This window comes from Balaenoptera borealis (genome assembly GCF_965194805.1).
Source record: "Balaenoptera borealis genome assembly, chromosome: 16".
Classification (NCBI taxonomy): domain Eukaryota; kingdom Metazoa; phylum Chordata; class Mammalia; order Artiodactyla; family Balaenopteridae; genus Balaenoptera; species Balaenoptera borealis.
The window spans coordinates 33408492-33428388 of record NC_138872.1 but is presented as its reverse complement, the minus strand read 5'-3'; the positions used below and the strand labels follow the sequence as shown (position 1 = coordinate 33428388).

General features: G+C 38.0%; 1 protein-coding gene across 3 annotated transcripts in view; it reads right to left on the bottom strand.

Annotated features, from left to right (window-relative positions):
• MCM8 (minichromosome maintenance 8 homologous recombination repair factor) overlaps positions 1-19897 on the bottom strand; it is a 42973-nt gene that overhangs the window by 9945 nt on the left and 13131 nt on the right. For 2 of the 3 annotated variants that reach the window (XR_014235617.1, XM_082359873.1), the window contains exons 6-13: positions 18717-18820; positions 17732-17930; positions 13948-14033; positions 9603-9754; positions 9163-9358; positions 6035-6065; positions 4975-5115; positions 2482-2623 (exon numbers count right to left, since the gene is read on the bottom strand). Coding sequence is in view for 2 of the 3 variants with exons in the window: in XM_082359873.1 (XP_082215999.1) it covers positions 2482-2623; positions 4975-5115; positions 6035-6065; positions 9163-9358; positions 9603-9754; positions 13948-14033; positions 17732-17930; positions 18717-18820 (1051 nt within the window). In the remaining variant the exon portion in view is untranslated. The remainder of the gene's footprint in view (positions 1-2481; positions 2624-4974; positions 5116-6034; positions 6066-9162; positions 9359-9602; positions 9755-13947; positions 14034-17731; positions 17931-18716; positions 18821-19897) is intronic. The other variant, XM_082359874.1, reaches the window with a different exon arrangement.

Here is a 19897-nt window from a genome sequence, read left to right as displayed (position 1 = left end):
TATCGAAGAAGGGAAATATTATAAAACAGCTCTATTTCTCATTTTTTTCCCCTGAAAGTCTTCAGTAAAGATTTTAGTAGGATCCTATTTATTATTTAGTAGGATTCTATTTGTTTCTAGAATCTGGTCTCTGCTGACTAATATTCTTTTGTATTTTAACAGTGATATTTTTACCATCATAGTGCTTGGCTTATCTACATAGATTTGAAAGAGAAGGGCATGGACCTTTTTTTTTTTTACTTTATTTTACTTATTTTATTATTTTTTGGCTGCGTTGGGTCTTCATTGCTGCATGCAGGCTTTTCTCTGGTTGCAGCAAGCGGGGGCTACTCTTCGTTGCAGTGCACAGGCTTCTCATTGCAGTGGCTTCTCTTGTTGCGGAGCACGGGCTCTAGGAGCACAGGCTTCAGTAGTTGTGGCTCACAGGCTCTAGAGCGCAGGCTCAGTAGTTGTGGTGTACGGGCTTAGTTGCTCCGCGGCATGTGGGATCTTCCTGCACCAGGGCTCGAAGCCGTGTCCCCTGCATTGGTAGGCGGATTCTTAACCACTGCACCACCAGGGAAGCCACAGCCATGGACTTTTAACACTGTGCATCTTATTAAATCACATTAGCTATCTGCACAGCTAAACCCTGTATCACCTTCAACTTCTATTTAATGGAAAGTGTGACACCTTAACAATGAGTAACCTCTTCCTATTTATTATTTTCTTCACCTAGTAACCTAGCAAAAATACTGTCACTTCTAATGAGCTATATAATAACCAGATATATGTTTGTTGAATTTATGCATTCATCAAATATTTACTGAATGCTTTTTATATATCAATACTATGTTCTAGGCACGCGGGATATAGCACTGCAAAGACAATATTCTCTGTCCTTGTGAAGGTTACATTCTATTCAGTGTTGGGCGGCAGACAATAAAAAAAGTAGACCATATGGTATATTAGAAGGTAAGAAATGCTCTGGAAAGAAAGGTAGAGTAGGGTAGGAGAACAGGGTCTGCTGGTGGTGGGGGGTGGTGGTTACAGTGTAAAATGTGGTGCTAAGGGAAGGCCTCACTGGGGTCAGGACTTTTGAACAAAAATTTGAAGGAGGAAAGGAAATAAGCCTTGCAGACTATCTGGGGTAAGAAGGTTCCAAAGTACAAAGGCTGCAATGCAGGAATGTGATGTGCCTGGAGTGCTGGTGGTATTCAAGGTATAGCAAGGAGGCCAGTGTAGCTGGGGAAGAGGAAGTAAGAGGAAAGTAGCAGGTAACAAGGCAAAAGAGGTGATTAAAAGGTGCCTGGGCCACTATCAAACTTGGGCTTCCACTCTGTGAGATGGGAAGGCACTGGAGGGTTTTGAACAGAAGAATAATGTGATCTAAGTTTTAATGGGATTGCTCTGCCTTGTTAAAAACAATAGGAAGGGCAACGGTGGTCACAGGCATGCCAACTAGGAGATCACAGTAATGATACATGTGAGAGATGATGGTGTCTTGGATTGGGGTAGCAGCAGTGGAGAAGTGGTTGGATGCTGGTTATATCTGGAAGGTAGAGCCAACAAGATTTGCCGACAGACTGGATGTGAGGTATGTGAAAAAGTCAAGAATGTCTTCACGTTTTCTGATATGAGCAAATAAAAGGATGGAAGTGTCATTTACTAAGATGGGAAAAAACTGTAAGAAGAATAGGTTAAAGGGGAAGATCAAGACTTTGGTTTTGGACATGCTAAGTTTGAGAAAGCTGTAGAGATACTGCATAGGCAAGGGGAAATATGTGCCTGGAGTTCAAGGGAGAGGAAACATAAATTTGGAAATTTTCAGGATATACGTAGGTAAAGAGCCATGAAGCTAGATAAGATCATCAAGAAGGTAAGTACAGACTGAGAAGAAAATAGTACAAAAACTAAGTATCCTGAGGAGCCAACCAGTTAAGACGCTGGGGAGACGAAGAACAAGTAAAGACTGAGACTGAACAGTGAATAAAAGTAAGAGGAAAACCAGAAGAGTGCAGTGTCCTTGAAACCAAGGAGATACAGTATTCATTGAGGCAGCAGTGATCAGCTGTGTCAAACATGGCTGACAGGTACTGGATTTAGAAATGTGATGTCACTGGCAAACTGGAAGGAATGAATGACCTCAGCTGGACTGGAACCTAGGCACTGCCTGATACATGCACAGGAATATGTTTTCCCAATAGGGTTAAAGCATCACAAAGAGAAATTTAGGTAGCAAAGCCCAACTGGCGATCTCTTCCTGCTGAGCCTTCCAACTAGATTTCTTATAAACTATCCATCATATCCTGAAAAAACAAACAAACAAAATGATGAGATGTGTATTTCTAGTTTTTCTGGCACTCATTCTCAACTCACTGGTTGGGACGGTGCTGTCCAAATGACTCTTGGAACAGACTGTAAAGAAATTAATTGAAAAGGAAAAGGCTTAAAAAAAAAAAAAAAAAAGTCCTAAAATTATTATTTGCTTTGGCCTCTTACCTTGATCACCAAGTACCAGGGCACCAGCTTCCAAAGCAAAATCTCCAGAGGAACTATCTTTTGAAAGAGTTACAGTCAAACCAGAGGTGGTTGTGGTATTACCACAAACATACACGCCACGTGGAGCAACGCTGCACACTGCCTAATGAAACAAAGAGTTTAAGAGAATCAACCAAAGTAAAAGGGAAATAATAGCTATAGTAGTTGCTCACAAATATTAGCTATATGCCAGGTATTCTTCTAAGAGCTTTACTGTACAATCTTCACCACCACAGTAAGACGAAGGTAGCACTTCTGTTACTGGTGTAGAAACTAAGGTCTGAAGAGAGTAACTTACACAGCTATGAAGGTGTGACGTCAGGATTCAATCAAACCCAGGCAGCCTGATTTTGAAGTCTGTGGTCATGTGAATACTCTACACAATTCCATTTTATGCTTCATTTTCAAGTTCAAATAGAAAAAATGTAAGTACTAAGTTTAATTTCAGAGACTCCAATGCTTCTTTAAACATCAGGTAATAAAATGGCTCACTAGTGCTCACCTTCTGAGTAAACAAGATACGGCACGACAGAATAAAGGACACAACAGCTATAAGCATGGATCTCTGGAGTCAGGCAGACCTGTTTAAGTCCTGGCTCTACCACGCATCTACTGGTGGTGCTGCTCTTGAACCTCTTCTGAGCCTCAGCTTCCTTACATTTTATCACATACTGCCTTGAGGAATAAATGAGATCGTATATGCAAGACACTTAACCTGGTACCTGGCATACAATACATGCCCCGTGCAAGGCCGCTGTACACAGCTGTGCACCCCACCACCTTAGGAGACAGCACTCTATACACTGTTATCTATGTCAATAGTGCGCTCTGGACTTGTGTAGCACATAACCCAAGTGATGCTTCGGTGCCTAGCTAAATAAATGTTAGCTATCATTATTTTTGTTACTTGTAATTCCTTAGTTGTTAGTTTGAGAGTATGATGGCTTGCTAAATGGTCAAAGGAAAACATAATTTAAAAATATAAACAACTCATAACTGTTAGTGTTAGCCTAATTTTTAAAAACCTTGGCTTAGTGGGACTAGCAGACTTACATGCCATTCAGATCCCGACATGCACTTTTACATGCATATTCTACCCAAGTATACTGTTTTCATTTTTACTATCAACTCTGTTTCACCTATAACTGGGTACTCTGTGCCTCAGTTGTCAGACTTATAGCATGGGTTCAGAACAGAATTTTTAAAAAAAGTTGACCCAATTGGCCAAAATGAACAAAACTAGGAAACACAGGATTAAATAAATATCAGATTAGGAATTAAAATGATAACTGATTTAACACTCAGCCATAGGGAATAAATAAGCATGTCCTCTGACATGAAGGACAGTAGGTTTATAATACAATGAGATCGAGAGTTTTCAATCCTGGCTGCACTTCAGAATAACCTGTGTTTATAAACAGGTAGATGCTAGGACCCTAACCCAGAGATTCTTAATTCTTTTTTTTTTTTTTTTTAATTAATTTATTTATTTTTGGCTGTGTTGGGTCTTAGTTTCTGTGCGAGGGCTCTCTCCAGTTGTGGCAAGCGGGGGCCACTCTTCATCGCGGTGCGCGGGCCTCTCACTGTCGCGGCCTCTCTTGTTGCGGAGCACAGGCTCCAGACGCGCAGGCCCAGCAGTCGTGGCTCACGGGCCCAGCCGCTCCGCGGCATGTGGGATCTTCCCGGACCGGGGCACGAACCCGTGTCCCCTGCATTGGCAGGCGGACTCCCAGCCACTGCGCCACCAGGGAAGCCCTCTTAATTCTTAATACTGGGGAAGGCCACGGTATTTTCGAAAAGCTCCAAAGGTGATAGTGATATGCATTGCTGGCTTACCAGGTGTCACTCCAAGGAAACCACAAGCACTCCAACCAGCTGCATCTTCTAGGGCCAGCATAAGCCCTGGAGGGGAGAACTACTAGGCTCTGATTGGCACAGCCAAAATCATCTTGGGGACCAACAACAGACTGGTCATAGAAGTTTCCTTGTTTTAGACTCAGAAAGAAGCAGTGGAGATGGATAGGACAGATCTCTTACCTTTATCAGACTATTCTTAAAGCCCAATACAGTGTTTATGTAGTTGTATGAAGAGATAACGGGTGACCCTGCTTTACTTTCTTTAACTATTCTTTTCATAGGTGAGGTCACAACAACAAAGACTAGCAAAGCAATGCTGGATACAAAAAAGGGGGTTAGGGAAATGGTTAATATTTCACAATAGTTGACATCTTAACAGAGCAGCATGCTTGTGCAGCCTGAGTGACAGGAGACTGGCTCGATTTGAAAGGATGGCCAGATACAAATTATATATTACTCACACAAACCCCAACTCACACTACCTGACAAATAATACCCTCTGGAACACAAACACTGCATGTTTAAAGAAAATTCACTTGTGAATTTTTCATGCATTTTACAAGCAAAAGGTCAAATACTAAATGTCTGATTTCCTACCTGTAGCATCTGACTCTTTCCCAAGCCTGGGTCTCCAACAACAAGGACATGTGGGTCTCCTCGAATTGGAATTCTGTTTTTGTCATCTGCATACTTCTGGCTTCCTCCAAAGAGTGCTAATGCCAAACCTGCTTTAACAAGCTCAGATGTGAAAGGAGAGAAAAAACAAAAACAAGTGAGAAAAACATAAAGATGACTAGCAAAAGGGGTGCTCCTCCTATGTTTACAACATTTGTGTGTGGATTCTTTTTTTTAAAAGCATGACTGAACTTTGTTTTTTTTCTTTTCCTAAGAAAAGTAAGTCTAAAAATATAAACTTCTTTAATGTAAATGATTAAAAAGTGAAAATTAGAAAGCATATAAAATCAGGTATCTTAAAAGTCACTGAGTGAAGACCTACCTTGCCAGGCATTGAATCCATTCCACAAAACTGAGAAATCTTTGTTAGTTCTGCTTTAACATTTACAGTGTCCAGAGTCACTTTAAAAAAAGACCATTCCTACAAGGGACTGTAGTTTATCTCTCATATCATCCATTTATGGAGAATAATGATTCATATTAAAATATGAGGGACTTCCTTGGTGGCGCAGTGGTTAAGAATCCGCCTGCCAACGCAGGGGACACAGGTTTGAGCCCTGGTCCAGGAAGATCCCACATGCCGTGGAGCAACTAAGCGTGTGTACCACAACTACTGAGCCTGCATTCCAGAGGCCGCAAGCCACAACTACTGAGCCCACGTGCCACAACTACTGAAGTCCGTGCACCTAGAGCCCATGCTCTGCAACAGGAGAAGCCACCGCAATGAGAAGCCCGCGCACTGCAACAAAGAGTAGCCTCTGCTCGCCGCAACTAGAGAAAAGCCCGTGCACATCAATGAAGACCCAACGGAGCCAAAAATAAATAAATTAATTTAAAAAAATACTAAACTTTATTGCTTTAAATAAATAAAAATAAAATATGAATAACTAGCCAACAGAAATGACTATTTTTTGTGAAATCTCTATATACTATTTTTGCCAAATTTATGTATTTTTGAGCAAAGATGAAGTAAAATACTTACTTCATGACCAAAAATGACAGGGCAAAGCGAGCTGAAAAACAGAATACGACTTATAAATTCTAACTTACATTTCAGTGATACACTAGAAGATCTACTTTACAATTTGCTTAACTTGCTTTCTTTAGCATCAAAATAGTAAAAAATAAAAAATGTACATCTCCTCAAACAACTCAAGAAATTTTATTCTAACAGTAAATTTATCAAAATTCTTGGTGAATCTACAAAGGGAAGAATGTTTTAAAAAGTGTGCCTGTGTAAGGGAGACAGGACACTTGTAAAGCATTTATATTACTAGCCTTTAAAATGCATCATAGGGACTTCCCTAGCGGTCCAGTGGTTAAGACTCCACGCTTCCAATGCAGGGGGCGCGGGTTCAATCCCTGGTCAGGTAACTAAGATCCCTCATGCCACATGGACCGCCACAAAAAAAAAAAAAAAAAAAAAAAGATCATAATCATGGTCTTCTACTTTAGGCTTTAGGATACAGAATTATATTATATTTTACATGAATAGACATCTTTAGACCTGTGCAGCCAAGTCACTGAAAGAAGGAGACTAAAGGGTGAACTGAGTACATAATAAAGGGATAAAATTTCATTTTTTCAGTTCAAAGAATCAGAATAAATAAGCCCATATATGAATATATAAAGTATTATGTTGAACATAAAGAAGTAGTTCCCATTTATCAATTGTATAAACAGGAACAAAAAGGACAGGGAGGAAGAGATATAATCAGAGTTAACTGTGAATCATTATCCCTGTTAATACATGTCAACACAGAAGTTGGTGTCCTGCCACTTCCCCTTGGCAGTCATTGTTCAGCGCGCTCCTGCATGATCACTGCTGGCCTCCTACCAAGCACCTGCACCTGTCTGCCAAAGGGCTTTCTCTGGCCGCAGAAGCATCATCAGCAGGCAGGCTGGGCAGGCCAGAAGTGCTAGGGTGTCTAATATTCTCAGGAGCAGCCCCAAATCTAGGCCCTTAGATGGAAAAATACTGAGGCTAGCTCTACAGTCAAGTGTCCCAGAGGCCTCAGAAGGATTAAGCCTTTATTAAGCCTCCATTAAGGTATCATACACTAACTGCCCTCCCTTCTCTATCTCACTTCTTCATTCCCCTCCCAGTATTTCTGGGGATCACCTCCCAAAGAAACTACATTTATGCAAATCATTGCTTCTGAAGAAACCTAAACTAAAACAGCCTTCTATTGTCTTCTCCATTCTCTTTTCATAGGCCTCAATTTGTTAATCTAGCAAGGGTTGACAACATTTTTCCTAAAGGGCCAGAAAGTAAATAGTTTCAGTTTTACTGTCTGGGTCACAACTATCCAACTTTTGTCAAAGTCAACAATCAATAATTTGTAAATAAATGGGTGGGGCTGTGCTCTAATAAAAACTTTATTTACCAAAACAAGCAGCCTGCCTAGTTTGCCAACCCCTGCAAGATTCACAAATGGAGGACCATGAAAAATTCAAGTTTTGATGTTGGAATCACAAACTTAGAACTAAAAGGTAAAAGCAAACTGTAGGAAGGAAACCCAGGTTTTTCATACTAACTTATCTTCCTTAAGTATGACAGAAGAAGGACCACTGCAAATGTTCATTTTTATTTATGACCGGTAAGAGGTACCAATCAAAGAGGTGTTTTGGTCCTCAACCAGGGTGTTCCTTGGCCACTTGCTACAGACCACTCCATCATTTATCCCCAGATCACATCGCCACCCTAGCTCAGAGCACCCTCTCTCCCAGGGTGGGTTTGGATGGCCATCTATTCAAAGGACATCTCTGAGGGTTTAAGGACAAAGAACCTCTGAGGAACGCTATACTTTTCCCAGCTTGCTAATTAACATATTAAAGGCAGAAAGAAAAACTGTTAAATTCTCCTCAAGCCCAAAGCCTAGGTGAAGAGAAAAGTGTGACAAGATCAATTTTTCTAATACAATGAACTTCAAAACCTCAGTTCTTTACCTGTTTGGTACAGTTACTATTCGGTCTCTCTCATTTTCTCCTATTTCTTCAAAATTATCCAAAAATTTGTCAAAATATTTCAAAATAACAGCACATTGTGTTAATTATGTTAAGTACATCATGAAATCTCATATAATCTTCAGAACAACCTTCTGAGGCAGGTATTATTATTTCTACTTTAAGAAGATAAAAATGAAGGAGAAATTAACATGCCCCAGATCACATTGGAAGTGGCTGAAGCAAGATTCTAACTCAGGTTTATCTTCTAGAAAAGGCTCGTCATCACTAAAGCAAAAACGCCTCTACACTGCTTCTTCTCTACTGCAGGGCAATAACACGGAAATAAAAAAATATTCTGAAATACTTATCAATAGTAAGTGACTTCGATGTGAATCTATTTCTTGCTTTTTAAAAGTAAACAAACGACCCCCTACACACAAGTAGTTGAAATGACTTTGTAATTCACTGTCCCATGACTCTTCTGTTAAGTAACCAGATTGTGTGATATAGTAAATTTTCCTTATTGTTTCAACTAGAGATCAGCAAACTTATCTGTAAAGGTACAAACACATAAATATGTGTGAGCCATTCTCTATCGCATCTACTCAACTCTGCCCCTGTAGCTCAAAAGCAGTCAGATACTATGTAAATGAACAAGTGTGGCTGTGTTCCAATAAAAGTTTACTTATGGATAGCAAAATTTGAACTTCATGTAGTTTTGTGTGTCATGAAATATTCTTTTAATTTTTTTCAGCTATGAAAAAATGTAAAAACCACTCAGCTTACAGGCTGTACAAAAATGGGTGATTAGCTGGATTATATCTCTTCCACCTTGTCCTTTTTGTTTGTTCCTATTTATACAATTGACAAATGTAAAATACTTCTTTATATTCAACATAATACTTCATATATTCATATATGGCCTTATTTATTCTGATTCTTTGAATTGAACTGAAAAAATGAAATTTTATCCCTTCTTTAAATATTATGTAGGCAGTTCACCCCTTAGTCTCCTTCTTTCAATGACTTGGCTGCACAGGTCTAAAGATGTCTAATGAATTGTAATTTGCAAACATTTTGACTAGTTTTCAGTTACTGGTAGCCAAGAGCACTCCCAACATGCACATGATAAAATAAAACTTGAGATAACCTCATACATACTTGACAATGAGTTTAAACAGGTTTTCTTCAGATTGAATCTCCTGGATGGCATAAAGGTCCTTAAGTGAGAACTCCATCAATGTTCCATGCTTACATCCATCCTCGGAAGCTTTTGTTTTCTGTCCTTTGCTATTGCTAACAGAATTTGCTTCAATGTACAAAAGGAACATGCATTTGTCATTCTTATTTCGAGAACCTGTAAATTTCAAAGTATGATACACAATAATTGGTATTTTCATTTTCCCTACAAAGATTCAAGTAGAATGTAGAAGAAAGGCATGGTGAGCTATAAATAAACTTTTATTTTAGAGGAAAAGTTTCACCTATATAAGAATCAGGTTCTTTAAATTAATGGAAATTCAGAAGTATCTTAAAAAGGGAAAAGATGAATGCTGACAAACTACTGAGGGACAATCGAATTGAGGAAAGTTATACCACACCTTCCTCAGCATTTGAGACTTTGACAACTCCAGTGATAGTGACTGTGTCTCCTGGGACACAGCTATCCACAAGATCGTGAACAAGCTCACATTCTATTGTTCGTGGAATCCGACCTGCTTCTCGCTGATCATCAGACATCAACTCCTGGATTCTAAAAAGTTAAACAATTTTCAGTCAGTACATATACTGACTTTGGGTTATTTTGTCAACATATTAACTATTCAGGGTCCACATGGTGCTGAGCTAGATAAAGGGCAGTTAGTTTAAAAAAAAAAAAAAAAAAGAAAAAGTTCAATGGTATATCTAAAACTACTTCAGCAATTTCCAATTAAAGATGGCAGAATGGGCACATGCATTTGCCTACCTTCCCTCTAAAGTGTCCACCAAAATAACAGTCACTAAAAGAGTGAAGAGAAGTTTTGGGGCATGCAGAGGTGCCATCAACAAATAAGAGCTATTAATGAAATTTTATAAAACAGCAAATGGGAAAGTATTGATCGACAAAATAAAATGAATTCCAGAATACACACGGGAAAAATTTGCAAGGGTACAAGAGAAGTGGGAGCCAATGTTCTCAGCCCTAGAGAGGCTTCTAAGTTGGAGGTGGCAGGAATGGAGAGTGGGAGCAGATGGCTGAAACAAAACAGGATAATCAACTGAAAGACAAGTCACAGAATAGCTGTTCAGAAATTATTTGGAAGGTGGGTGGATAGGTGGGTAGGAGAAGAATGAGGGCATCCCAGGAAAGCCATCAGGCTTTCCCACCTGGCAAAAACCAGAGCACTGTTTTAAGGAAACAGAGCCATCTACTCTATGAGGGGAACTAAGGTGTCCAGAGAGGATATCAGAGCTCCAGCATAAGCCTCCTCATTCTAGCATTTCAGGAGCCCAAGCCAAATTCAAAAACACATTCATAAAGCAAAATCTGGTAGTCAAAACCCTACCCTCTATCCAGGGATGAGGCTTTTTGAAGAAAAACTCCTACCTAAAAAATAGCAAAGGAAACCTATCCTACCTACTCCAAATAATTTCTCATTCCTCATCAGATATTTAAGGATGAAATGGCAATAATTAAAGAAGGAGAAGAGCATTAAAAACAAAGAAAAAACTGCTTAAGAGTTCCTGAGAAAATGTTACCATCATAAAACAAGAATGAGCTGCTATGAAAAAGAAACTATTGGAAAACAAGTGTGAGATCAGAAAAATTAAAGACATGTATACAAAAATCACTTATAGAAGGGATACAAGCAAAAGCCAAAAAAGTCTAGAAAAGAGCATAAAGAAAACAAAGGGTGAAGGACAAACAACTGAATGGATACACCTGATAAGAAGCCCAAAGAGAGAACACAGAAAATAGATATTCTAGAGTTGAAGGGCCAATCAGTATCAAGCAGGATGAAGACACGATTAGATAGACTCAGACGTTTTCAGAACACCATGGATAAAAAGATGACGAAGAGTAGGAAAAGTGCTAAACAACAAAGTTATAGTCCAAATATGAAGCATATTAAAATATGGGATAATTCAGTGGAGTATAAGAAAAGAATCCATTTTGATTTTGATGCTTGGATCATTTTCCTTTAAGGGGCAAAAAGCGAACAAAACAAAACAACCCAGTGACACAAATTACATTCTTTCTCTTGGCATCTGATCACCTGACTTGATTCTTTGTTGAACAATATTTACGTTATCATAAAAATGTAAGTGCTGTTTGTTGGTTTCATTAGATACGACCTATGAATAAAACATGGAAGATAATTCTCATTAGAAAACAGAAATAAACCTTGACAATTTAAATGTAACGTCATACAGAAAAAAGTCTAGAGGTGGAAGGGGGAGAAGGGACAGCAGGTACCATGTCTCTAACATCCTCAGCTCACAGAGTGGATGAGTAAAGTGAAGGAATAGACATAAGAATGTTATCTAGAATTATGTATAAGGCAACAAGAAGTTGTGGGAACTGTGGCCTTCTATGCTGATTGACTTTTTAAAAACATACACATTACTTTAAAACTTTTTAATTTAATCACTTAAATGATGAATGTAAGTACAAACCCTGCTCCATGGTTACCCACTACTTTCACCCTCAATGCATATTTAAACACTGGCGAACTGCAATGAGAAGTGTCAGAGTGACACAACATGCTAAGGTCACCTTGCTTTAAAAAAGTATATTTTTAGGGACTTCCCTGCTGGTGCACTGGTTAAGAATCCACCTGCCAAGGCAGGGGACACGGGTTCAATCCCTGGTCCGGGAAGATCCCACATGCCGTGGAGCAACTAAGCCTGGGCGCCACAACTACTGAGCCTGCTCTCTAGAGCCTGCGAGCCACAACTACTGAAGCCCGCATGCCTAGAGCCCGTGCTCCACAACAAGACAAGCCACCGCAATAAGAAGCCGGCACGCTGCAACAAAGAGTAGCCCCCACTCGCCAGAACTAGAGAAAGCCCGCACGCAGCAACAAAGACCCAAAGCAGCCAAGAAAAAAAAGGAAAAACAGTATACTTTTTGACTTTTCTTATTAAAAGAACACATATTTCTATGTGTCACCTTTGTAAAAAATTAAAAACACAGATAAACAGAAAGAAGAAAATAACAATTACTTTCATCTCACCTCCCAGACAGTATATTCTCAACATGTTTTTGTATTTACCAGTGTTTTTTTTTTTTTTAAATAAAGTCAGTATTGTACAGTAGAGAACATTCTGTGACCTGCTTTATCACTAACTTCATTGTAAACATTTTTGGATGTCATTTCAAAACACTCTCCTACATCATCATAATTAGTGGCTACACAATAATTCATAGTATCATCCTTTTTATAATATTTTCTTCAGATGTTTAGGTTATTCTCCATTTTTGGTTATCAACACTGTGAAAACATACTTTCAGCAAGCTATTTCTGCACATACTGTGACTGTCTTCATCAGGTGAACTTCTAGAACTGGGACTGCTGCAACTGTTAAGGCTTCCGATTCTGATATACACAATAAAGCTGTCACCTTGACTCATCCAAACATTTCAATGCACTAGTTGAGAAACAATAACTTAACTCCTTATGGCCATCCAAGCTAGGGCTCAGAAAAAACTGAAACTGAATTTACTGTATATGGCAGGAAGGAGGCCTTTCTTCTAGGGCAAAAAATCATTTTATATACCTATATAGTAATAGAATAAAACAATTAATTATGTAAGCTAATATTGCATTAACAAAGTTTTACTATAACTAACTCATTTAAAATGAACCTGAGCAATACCTTACTTTTAAAAACTCAAGAAAAGGATTTAAATGTCCTCCTTTTCTCAGTCATCTACCCCTAAGTTTGATTTCCTAACATTAGGAGATGATCATTCAAATCCAGTTAAAATATTTAAGCCTATTTTTAGTCTGTTTTTACCTGAAAACAAAGAAATTTTGTTCAAATAATTAAGTCACTCCGAATCTTCTATGCATCTACTGTGAACCTTATAGCACCTTTAAGGCCCTCACCACCCCCTTCAGTGGTGAAAGTGCTATAGACATGGGCTGGAAACCAGGCTCCCCCACATGATCACACTCAAGAGTTTTAAACATTTCATCTTTTATAAAATGGAGTGTCTGTAAAGATCTCAGCATAGTGCACAGTTAATTATTGTATATATTGGTCTTGGTTTTTATAGGGCATTAGGAGGTCAAGCTAGGACAGGGCTTGGTAGCAATCTACTTCACTTTTCCCCTATGTTCTTAGTTTTCAAAGACCATCTGTTTCAGCCAAGTTTCCTGGATAGCACCCTGACTTCAAAACTACCCATTATTTTATATTTAGGGATAAGTTATGGGACTACAGCCAGAAAAAAATGGAATAAATTGTTAAAAATATACACACATAGAGAAAACTATCTGACTTTAAAAAAAACCCAGTTTTTTTTAATCACCTATAGAAAATGTCTCATGGATACTGTGAACATAAAATGAAACATATCTATTTCTAAGGGATTCTCTATTTTAAAACTTCAAAACAATATTATTTCTAGGATATCACATTATGGAACGAAACATACAGCTTTGCTTATATATACATCCAATTCAATGAGTCACATAAATGAGATATAAAATGATTTCCCAATAGCAAAAGGACATAATACTTGCACATTAAATCCTTTCTGGAATCTGATAGAAAACGAATCTCAAATAAACACAATTGTCACTCCAACACATAACTCTGCACCAAGTAAACCTTTTACTATATACTTTATCACAATCTACAGATAAGAATCAAAGTATAATACAGGAATACTGTAGATTTACTTGGCAGTATGAGAGCTCTAAAACCTGCCTTTTATTTAATAGTCTGATTGCTTACTTGATTGACTGCCAGTCCATCGTAGCTGTGAGAGGAGAGCTTCGGAGAGCAGTAAATGACTTCCCTCGACATGCAGGCACAGGACACTGCAACAAGATTAATTCGCATTTAAATTTTGATAAACTACAATCATATCTCAGGAAAATTCAAGTTAAAATGCTTCATTTAGTATTGGTTTAAAAGTTGGTCCCAGAATGGTATTAAAGGAAGATGAACTAAAAGCTGCAATGACTTTCTATTTCCTTCTGTACTGATTTTGTTTTTGAGGCACTTTTTCAGCTGGTCCCTCTTGATGACTGCTCTTATTCTTTCTGCTGTGGGTATGCAAGTCTCTTTACACACCTGTCACACCAAGCACTTATTCCTTCCTTTGTGCCCAAGTAGTCTCCCAATCCTTGAACATTCCCTTGTATCCTGTCCCACATACCCAGCCCCAATCCTCTCCTTTTCAAAAGCCTTTCCTGGGTCTTCTTTAATCCCCAATTCTCCTATCTAACCTCCTTTTGCACTGTTTGTATAGTATAATATTTATTGTACCACACAGGCAGTCCTCAACATGTAAGTCAGTTGTGTTCAAGTTTTCGTAAGTCATTTGTTTGCTGTTTGTACCTCAAGATGCATTTATAAATACAGAGACTGTGGCAGACTGTGTTTTCCAAATACGTTTGTAATAGTATCTCCCTTCAAACCTTTCTAGAACCTTGCCACTCCCCTATAAAGAGCTGGAGTCTAATTTCCCCCTCCTGGGATGTGGACAGGCTTGTGACTCACTTTGTAACCAACCGAATGTGACAGAGTAATGCTGCCTGACCTCTGAGGCTGCCTCAAAAGAGGCAAAGCCATTTCTGCCTGTCAGCTGGACCTCTGTCTCTTGAAGCTATTGGCAGTCATGTGAGCAGAATGAGCGTCCTGAGCTGCCATACTGTGTGCAAGAAGCCAAAACCAGCCCACACAGAAAGATAACGCGGAGGAGAGATGCTAGCCAGTGCCCAGTCAGTCCAGTCGCTTGTTGTTCCAGCTCCATAAGAGACCAAGAGCCAGAAGTACCCAGACAACCAGTTCTTCCAAACTCCTGACCCACAGACACCATGTGAAATAATAAAATGATTGTTGTTATTTTGAGCTACTAGGCCATAGGGTGATTAGTTATGCAGCAATAGTGACTGGAACAACTGTCTTTCTAATCACTTTGATTCACTGAGGTTCAGACACGAGTAATCAAGTCAGCGTTACTACCTACTGTATTAGAGGGCGTGGAAATACCTTGACAAAATAATGTTTACAGAAAATATCCAATTTAAATCAGGATTTACATTCTGTCCTTGCCAGGGAATTCTCTGGAGGCCCAGTTGTTAAGACTGTGCTTTCACTGCTGAGGTCACAGGTTCAATCCCTGGTCAGGGAACTAAGATTCCACAAAACGAGCAGAGCCAAAGGAAAAAAAAAAAAAATCTGGCCTCTCTGACCTAAAGGCAGTCCTGAATCTTAAGCCGAAATAGTAGGTGACACCCATTTACCAACACCATTGATTATTCAGAACCAATAGCTGAATCTAACATACTCTGTTCTTCCTAAAAGAGAAGGAAGCCTTAGGAATTTCAATCTGAGTAAAAATGTAATAAATGTTAAACTTATTAAAGTCTAAGGATGATAAAGGCAACTCTGGAAAAGAAGAATCGGTATGGCAAGTCTTCCTACCTTATCAAAAGTTTTAATAAGGTCAATGTAAATAGGATTGTGTAGACCTGGTACAGGACCAGTGAAATAACACAGACTCACATGTCTACAGGAGCACAGTGTACTACAGATGATGTATTACACATCAGTAGAAACAGAGGGCTTAATTAATAAATGGTGACAACTGGCTTTCCACCTAAAGGAATAAAATTAGATCCTTAGCTTTATGCCATTCAAAAAATTAAATTTCAGATGGACGAAAGATCTAAATAGAAAAAACAAGACTTAAACGTATTGGAAGAAAATGTAAGAGAGATGTTTATAATGAGTGAGTGAGGGAGGCCTTCTTAAGCCATGCAGAAAATGTAAAAGTCATAGGAAAAAGACTGATCAATTTAACCATGTCAAAATGTATTGATAAAACTCTAAAACAAAAAATGTAGGGACTTCCCTGGTGGCACAGTGGTTAAGAATCTGCCTGCCAATGCAGGGGACACGGGTTCGAGCCCTGGTCTGGGAAGATCCCACATGCCACGGAGCAATTAAGCCCGTGCGCCACAACTACTGAGTCTATGCTCCAGAGTCCGTGAACCACAGCTACTGAAGCCCGTGCACCTAGAGCCCGTGCTCCCCAACAAGAGGAGCCACCACAATGAGAAGCCCGCGCACTGCAACAAAGAGTAGCCCCTGCTCTCAGCAACTAGAGAAAACCCACGTGCAACAGCAAAGACCCAATACAGCCAAAAGTTAAATAAATGAATAAATAAATAAATTAAAAAAAAAATGTACCACAAAGTTAAAAGATAAACTAAAGACTGGGAGAAAATATCTATAATGTAAGAAATCAATGCTCAGTATCTAGAATTCATAAAGAACTCCTATCAATAGTATAAACAGAAAAATGAATAGAAAATTCAATAAAGAAAGAAACTGAATGGCCAATAAAGATGTGAAAAGATGCTCAAACATAACAGAAATCACAGAAATTCATATTAAAAATGAAATACCATTTTACATCCACCAGTCTGGCAAAAATTTAAAAACCTAACAATACCAAGTGTTAATGAAAATATGGGGAAATGGTAATCACTTGACACCACCAGAAGGGGTGTAAGTTGACATCAACATTCTGGAAAGTACTTTGGCAACATCTAAAAAAGTTAAAAATAAGCATAGCATATAACCGAGAAATTCCTCTGCTAAGGAGACATGTACAAGAATGTTCTCTGCAGCATTATTTGAAATTATGAAAAACTGGAAACAGCAGAATGTCTGCCAAAAGCATGGATAAACAGTGGCTATTCATTTACTCCACCCAACAAATGAAAGAATTAGATATGTATTAAGATAGGTAGAACTCCAAAATAACCAAATGAAAAAAAGTTGTAATTTGTTACATTCAGTATATCATTTACGTAAACATAAACAAAACAAATCCTACATATATAGTCAAGTATGAAAATGTAGACTTGAGGAATACATGCTGATTTCAGAATAGTGGCTCTAGGGGTGGAACAAAGTTAATAGAACAGAGGAGGGAAACAAAGAGACTTTACCTTTATAACACTTAATATTTTTTGTTAAAAAAATTAGCTAAATATTTGCCAACTCATAATGGTAGTATACAGATATTAGTTACATTATTCTCTACACTTTTCTATAGTTTTAAAATTTATAGTTTAAAAAAAAAGTTAACAAAAAAGGAATGCATCACTTTCCAACAGCAGAATAAAGGAAAGAAAACAATATGTGTACCTATTAAGTCAAAATATAAAAATATGAATGGAAAGAATACAAATTAACTTCAGGATAATGACTGTCTCTGGGAATGGTACAAGCAAGGGGTAAAAAAAGACAAAAGCTGTACCAGTAATGCTTTACCTCTTTCAAGATACAGCTGGAACTGGAAAAATGTAAATTCTGAGTGGTGGGTAGAGATGTTTCAAATATTTATTTTCTGTACCTTTAAGTATTTTATAATTAAAAAACTGAAAATAAACAATAAAAATAAGCTCTGTATTTAGAAACACTGGGAAATGTTTTCTGTAAATTGATTTGCCTTCTTTACCAAGATAAAGAAGGAAGTAGTTAAAGAACATGGTATCACCTTTGTGGGAAGATTATATTTTCCATCTGGAAGAGAAAAACTCTGAATTTCTCCACATGCAGCACAAAGAAAAGCCATCTTGGTACAAAGAGGCTTTATATTACTGACACGAACCACTGTCCCTCTCAGAGCAATGTATTTTCCATAGTAATTTGCTCGGACATTCTTGAGCTGTGTTAAGGGCTCATAGTTGTATACCCTAAAAACAAAAACAGGAACATATTTATCTATACATTTACAATGAGCAGAAAGCTGAGGTTGTCTGCATTTTCACAAGTCCCTTTTAGAAGCAATTATGGAATTCTCAAACCATATCACCCCCATATATATCAGGAATTTTACAAGTACTAAGTCATTCTTAAAAATAAAAAAAGTTAAATCTTCCCTTTTCCTCTTGTCTCATTGGCTGTTCTCTAGGGAAAAAGGAAAAAAATAATGCCAAAAGGAAAGTCTCAGATTCAGCAACTTCTGAGTCTCCAACTTCTTTTTCAAGAAATGTTAGGAAATGTCTTTTTTAAATTCTAAGGAAAAAAAAACAAACAACCTTGATGATTACTTTATTCATCTCTTCTAATGAGAATTTAAAATCTTATAATACAATAAAAAGTTGAATTCAAGAAAAAATTCCATTTGTTCTCTGTGTTTAATAGAAATCTAATAATTTTAACAAAATTTAATCACACCACTTAGTGTATCACATGGATTACTAAAGGTAAATAGCAGGGTCTTAATAAGCATACATCCAAAATCAATGCTTACAAAAATTTGCAGGTTCACAAATCAACTTATTTAGGCAGAAAAAGCTTATTTCTATCACGATCTCTTCAAATTCAGCAGGTTCACTTGGGTGTGATGACCAATGAGTTAGCAAGAAACTCATATGCTTTTTACTGATTTCTTTGGCTTTATAAAATTAGGTTCTCACTCTTAAATAGTCTTTAATGCCTTTTTCTGAATAATAATTCAATATCAGCAAATTCCTCACCTTGTATGAATGTGTGGCACATTTACCATTGTTTCCCCATTTCTAGACAATCCTTCTTGGGCTTGTAACTCAGCTGCATGCCTTTCAAGATCCTTAGTTAACACCTAGACAAGACAGACATTTACTCAAAAGTTTGAAAACAAGATATCTTCTTGAAGCAGAACTCTTTTATAGAGAATATGAAGTTAAGACTATAAACAGCTACCCACCACATCCCATCAAGAGCCTCCCATCAAGCCTCTTAGATAGCCTCATCCACCAGAGGGGAGACAGCAGAAGCAAGAAAAACTACAATCCTGCAGCCTGTGGAACAAAAACCACATTCACAGAAAGACAGACAAGATGAAAAGGCAGAGGGCTACATACCAGATGAAGGAACAAGATAAAAACCCAGAAAAACAACTAAATGAAGTGGAGATAGGCAACCTTCCAGAAAAAGAATTCAGAATAATGATAGTGAAGATGATCCAGGACCTCGGAATAAGAATGGAGGCAAAGATCGAGAAGATGCAAGAAATGTTTAACAAAGACCTAGAAGAATTAAAGAACAAACAAACAGAGATGAACAATACAATAACTGAAATGAAACCTACACTAGAAGGAATCAATAGCAGAATAACTGAGGCAGAAGAACAGTTAAGTGACCTGGAAGACAGAATGGTGGAATTCACTGCTGCAGAACAGACTAAAGAAAAAAGAATGAAAAGAAATGAAGACAGCCTAAGAGACCTCTGGGACAATATTAAATGCAACAACATTCACGTTATAGGGGTCTCAGAAGAAGAAGACAGAGAGAAAGGACCAGAGAAAATATTTAAAGAGATTATAGTCGAAAACTTCCCTAACATGGGAAAAGAAATAGCCACCCAAGTCCAGGAAGCACAGCGAGTCCCATACAGGATAAAACAAAGGAGAAACACACCGAGACACATAGCAATCAAATTGGCAAAAATTAAAGACAAAGGAAAATTATTGAAAGGAGCAAGGGAAAAATGGCAAATAACATACAAGGGAACTCCCATAAGGTTTACAGCTGATTTCTCAGCAGAAACTCTACAAACCAGAAGGGAGTGGCATGATATACTTAAAGTGATGAAAGGGAAGAACCTACAACCAAGATTACTCTACCCAGCAAGGATCTCATTTAGATTCGATGGAGAAATCAAAAGCTTTACAGACAA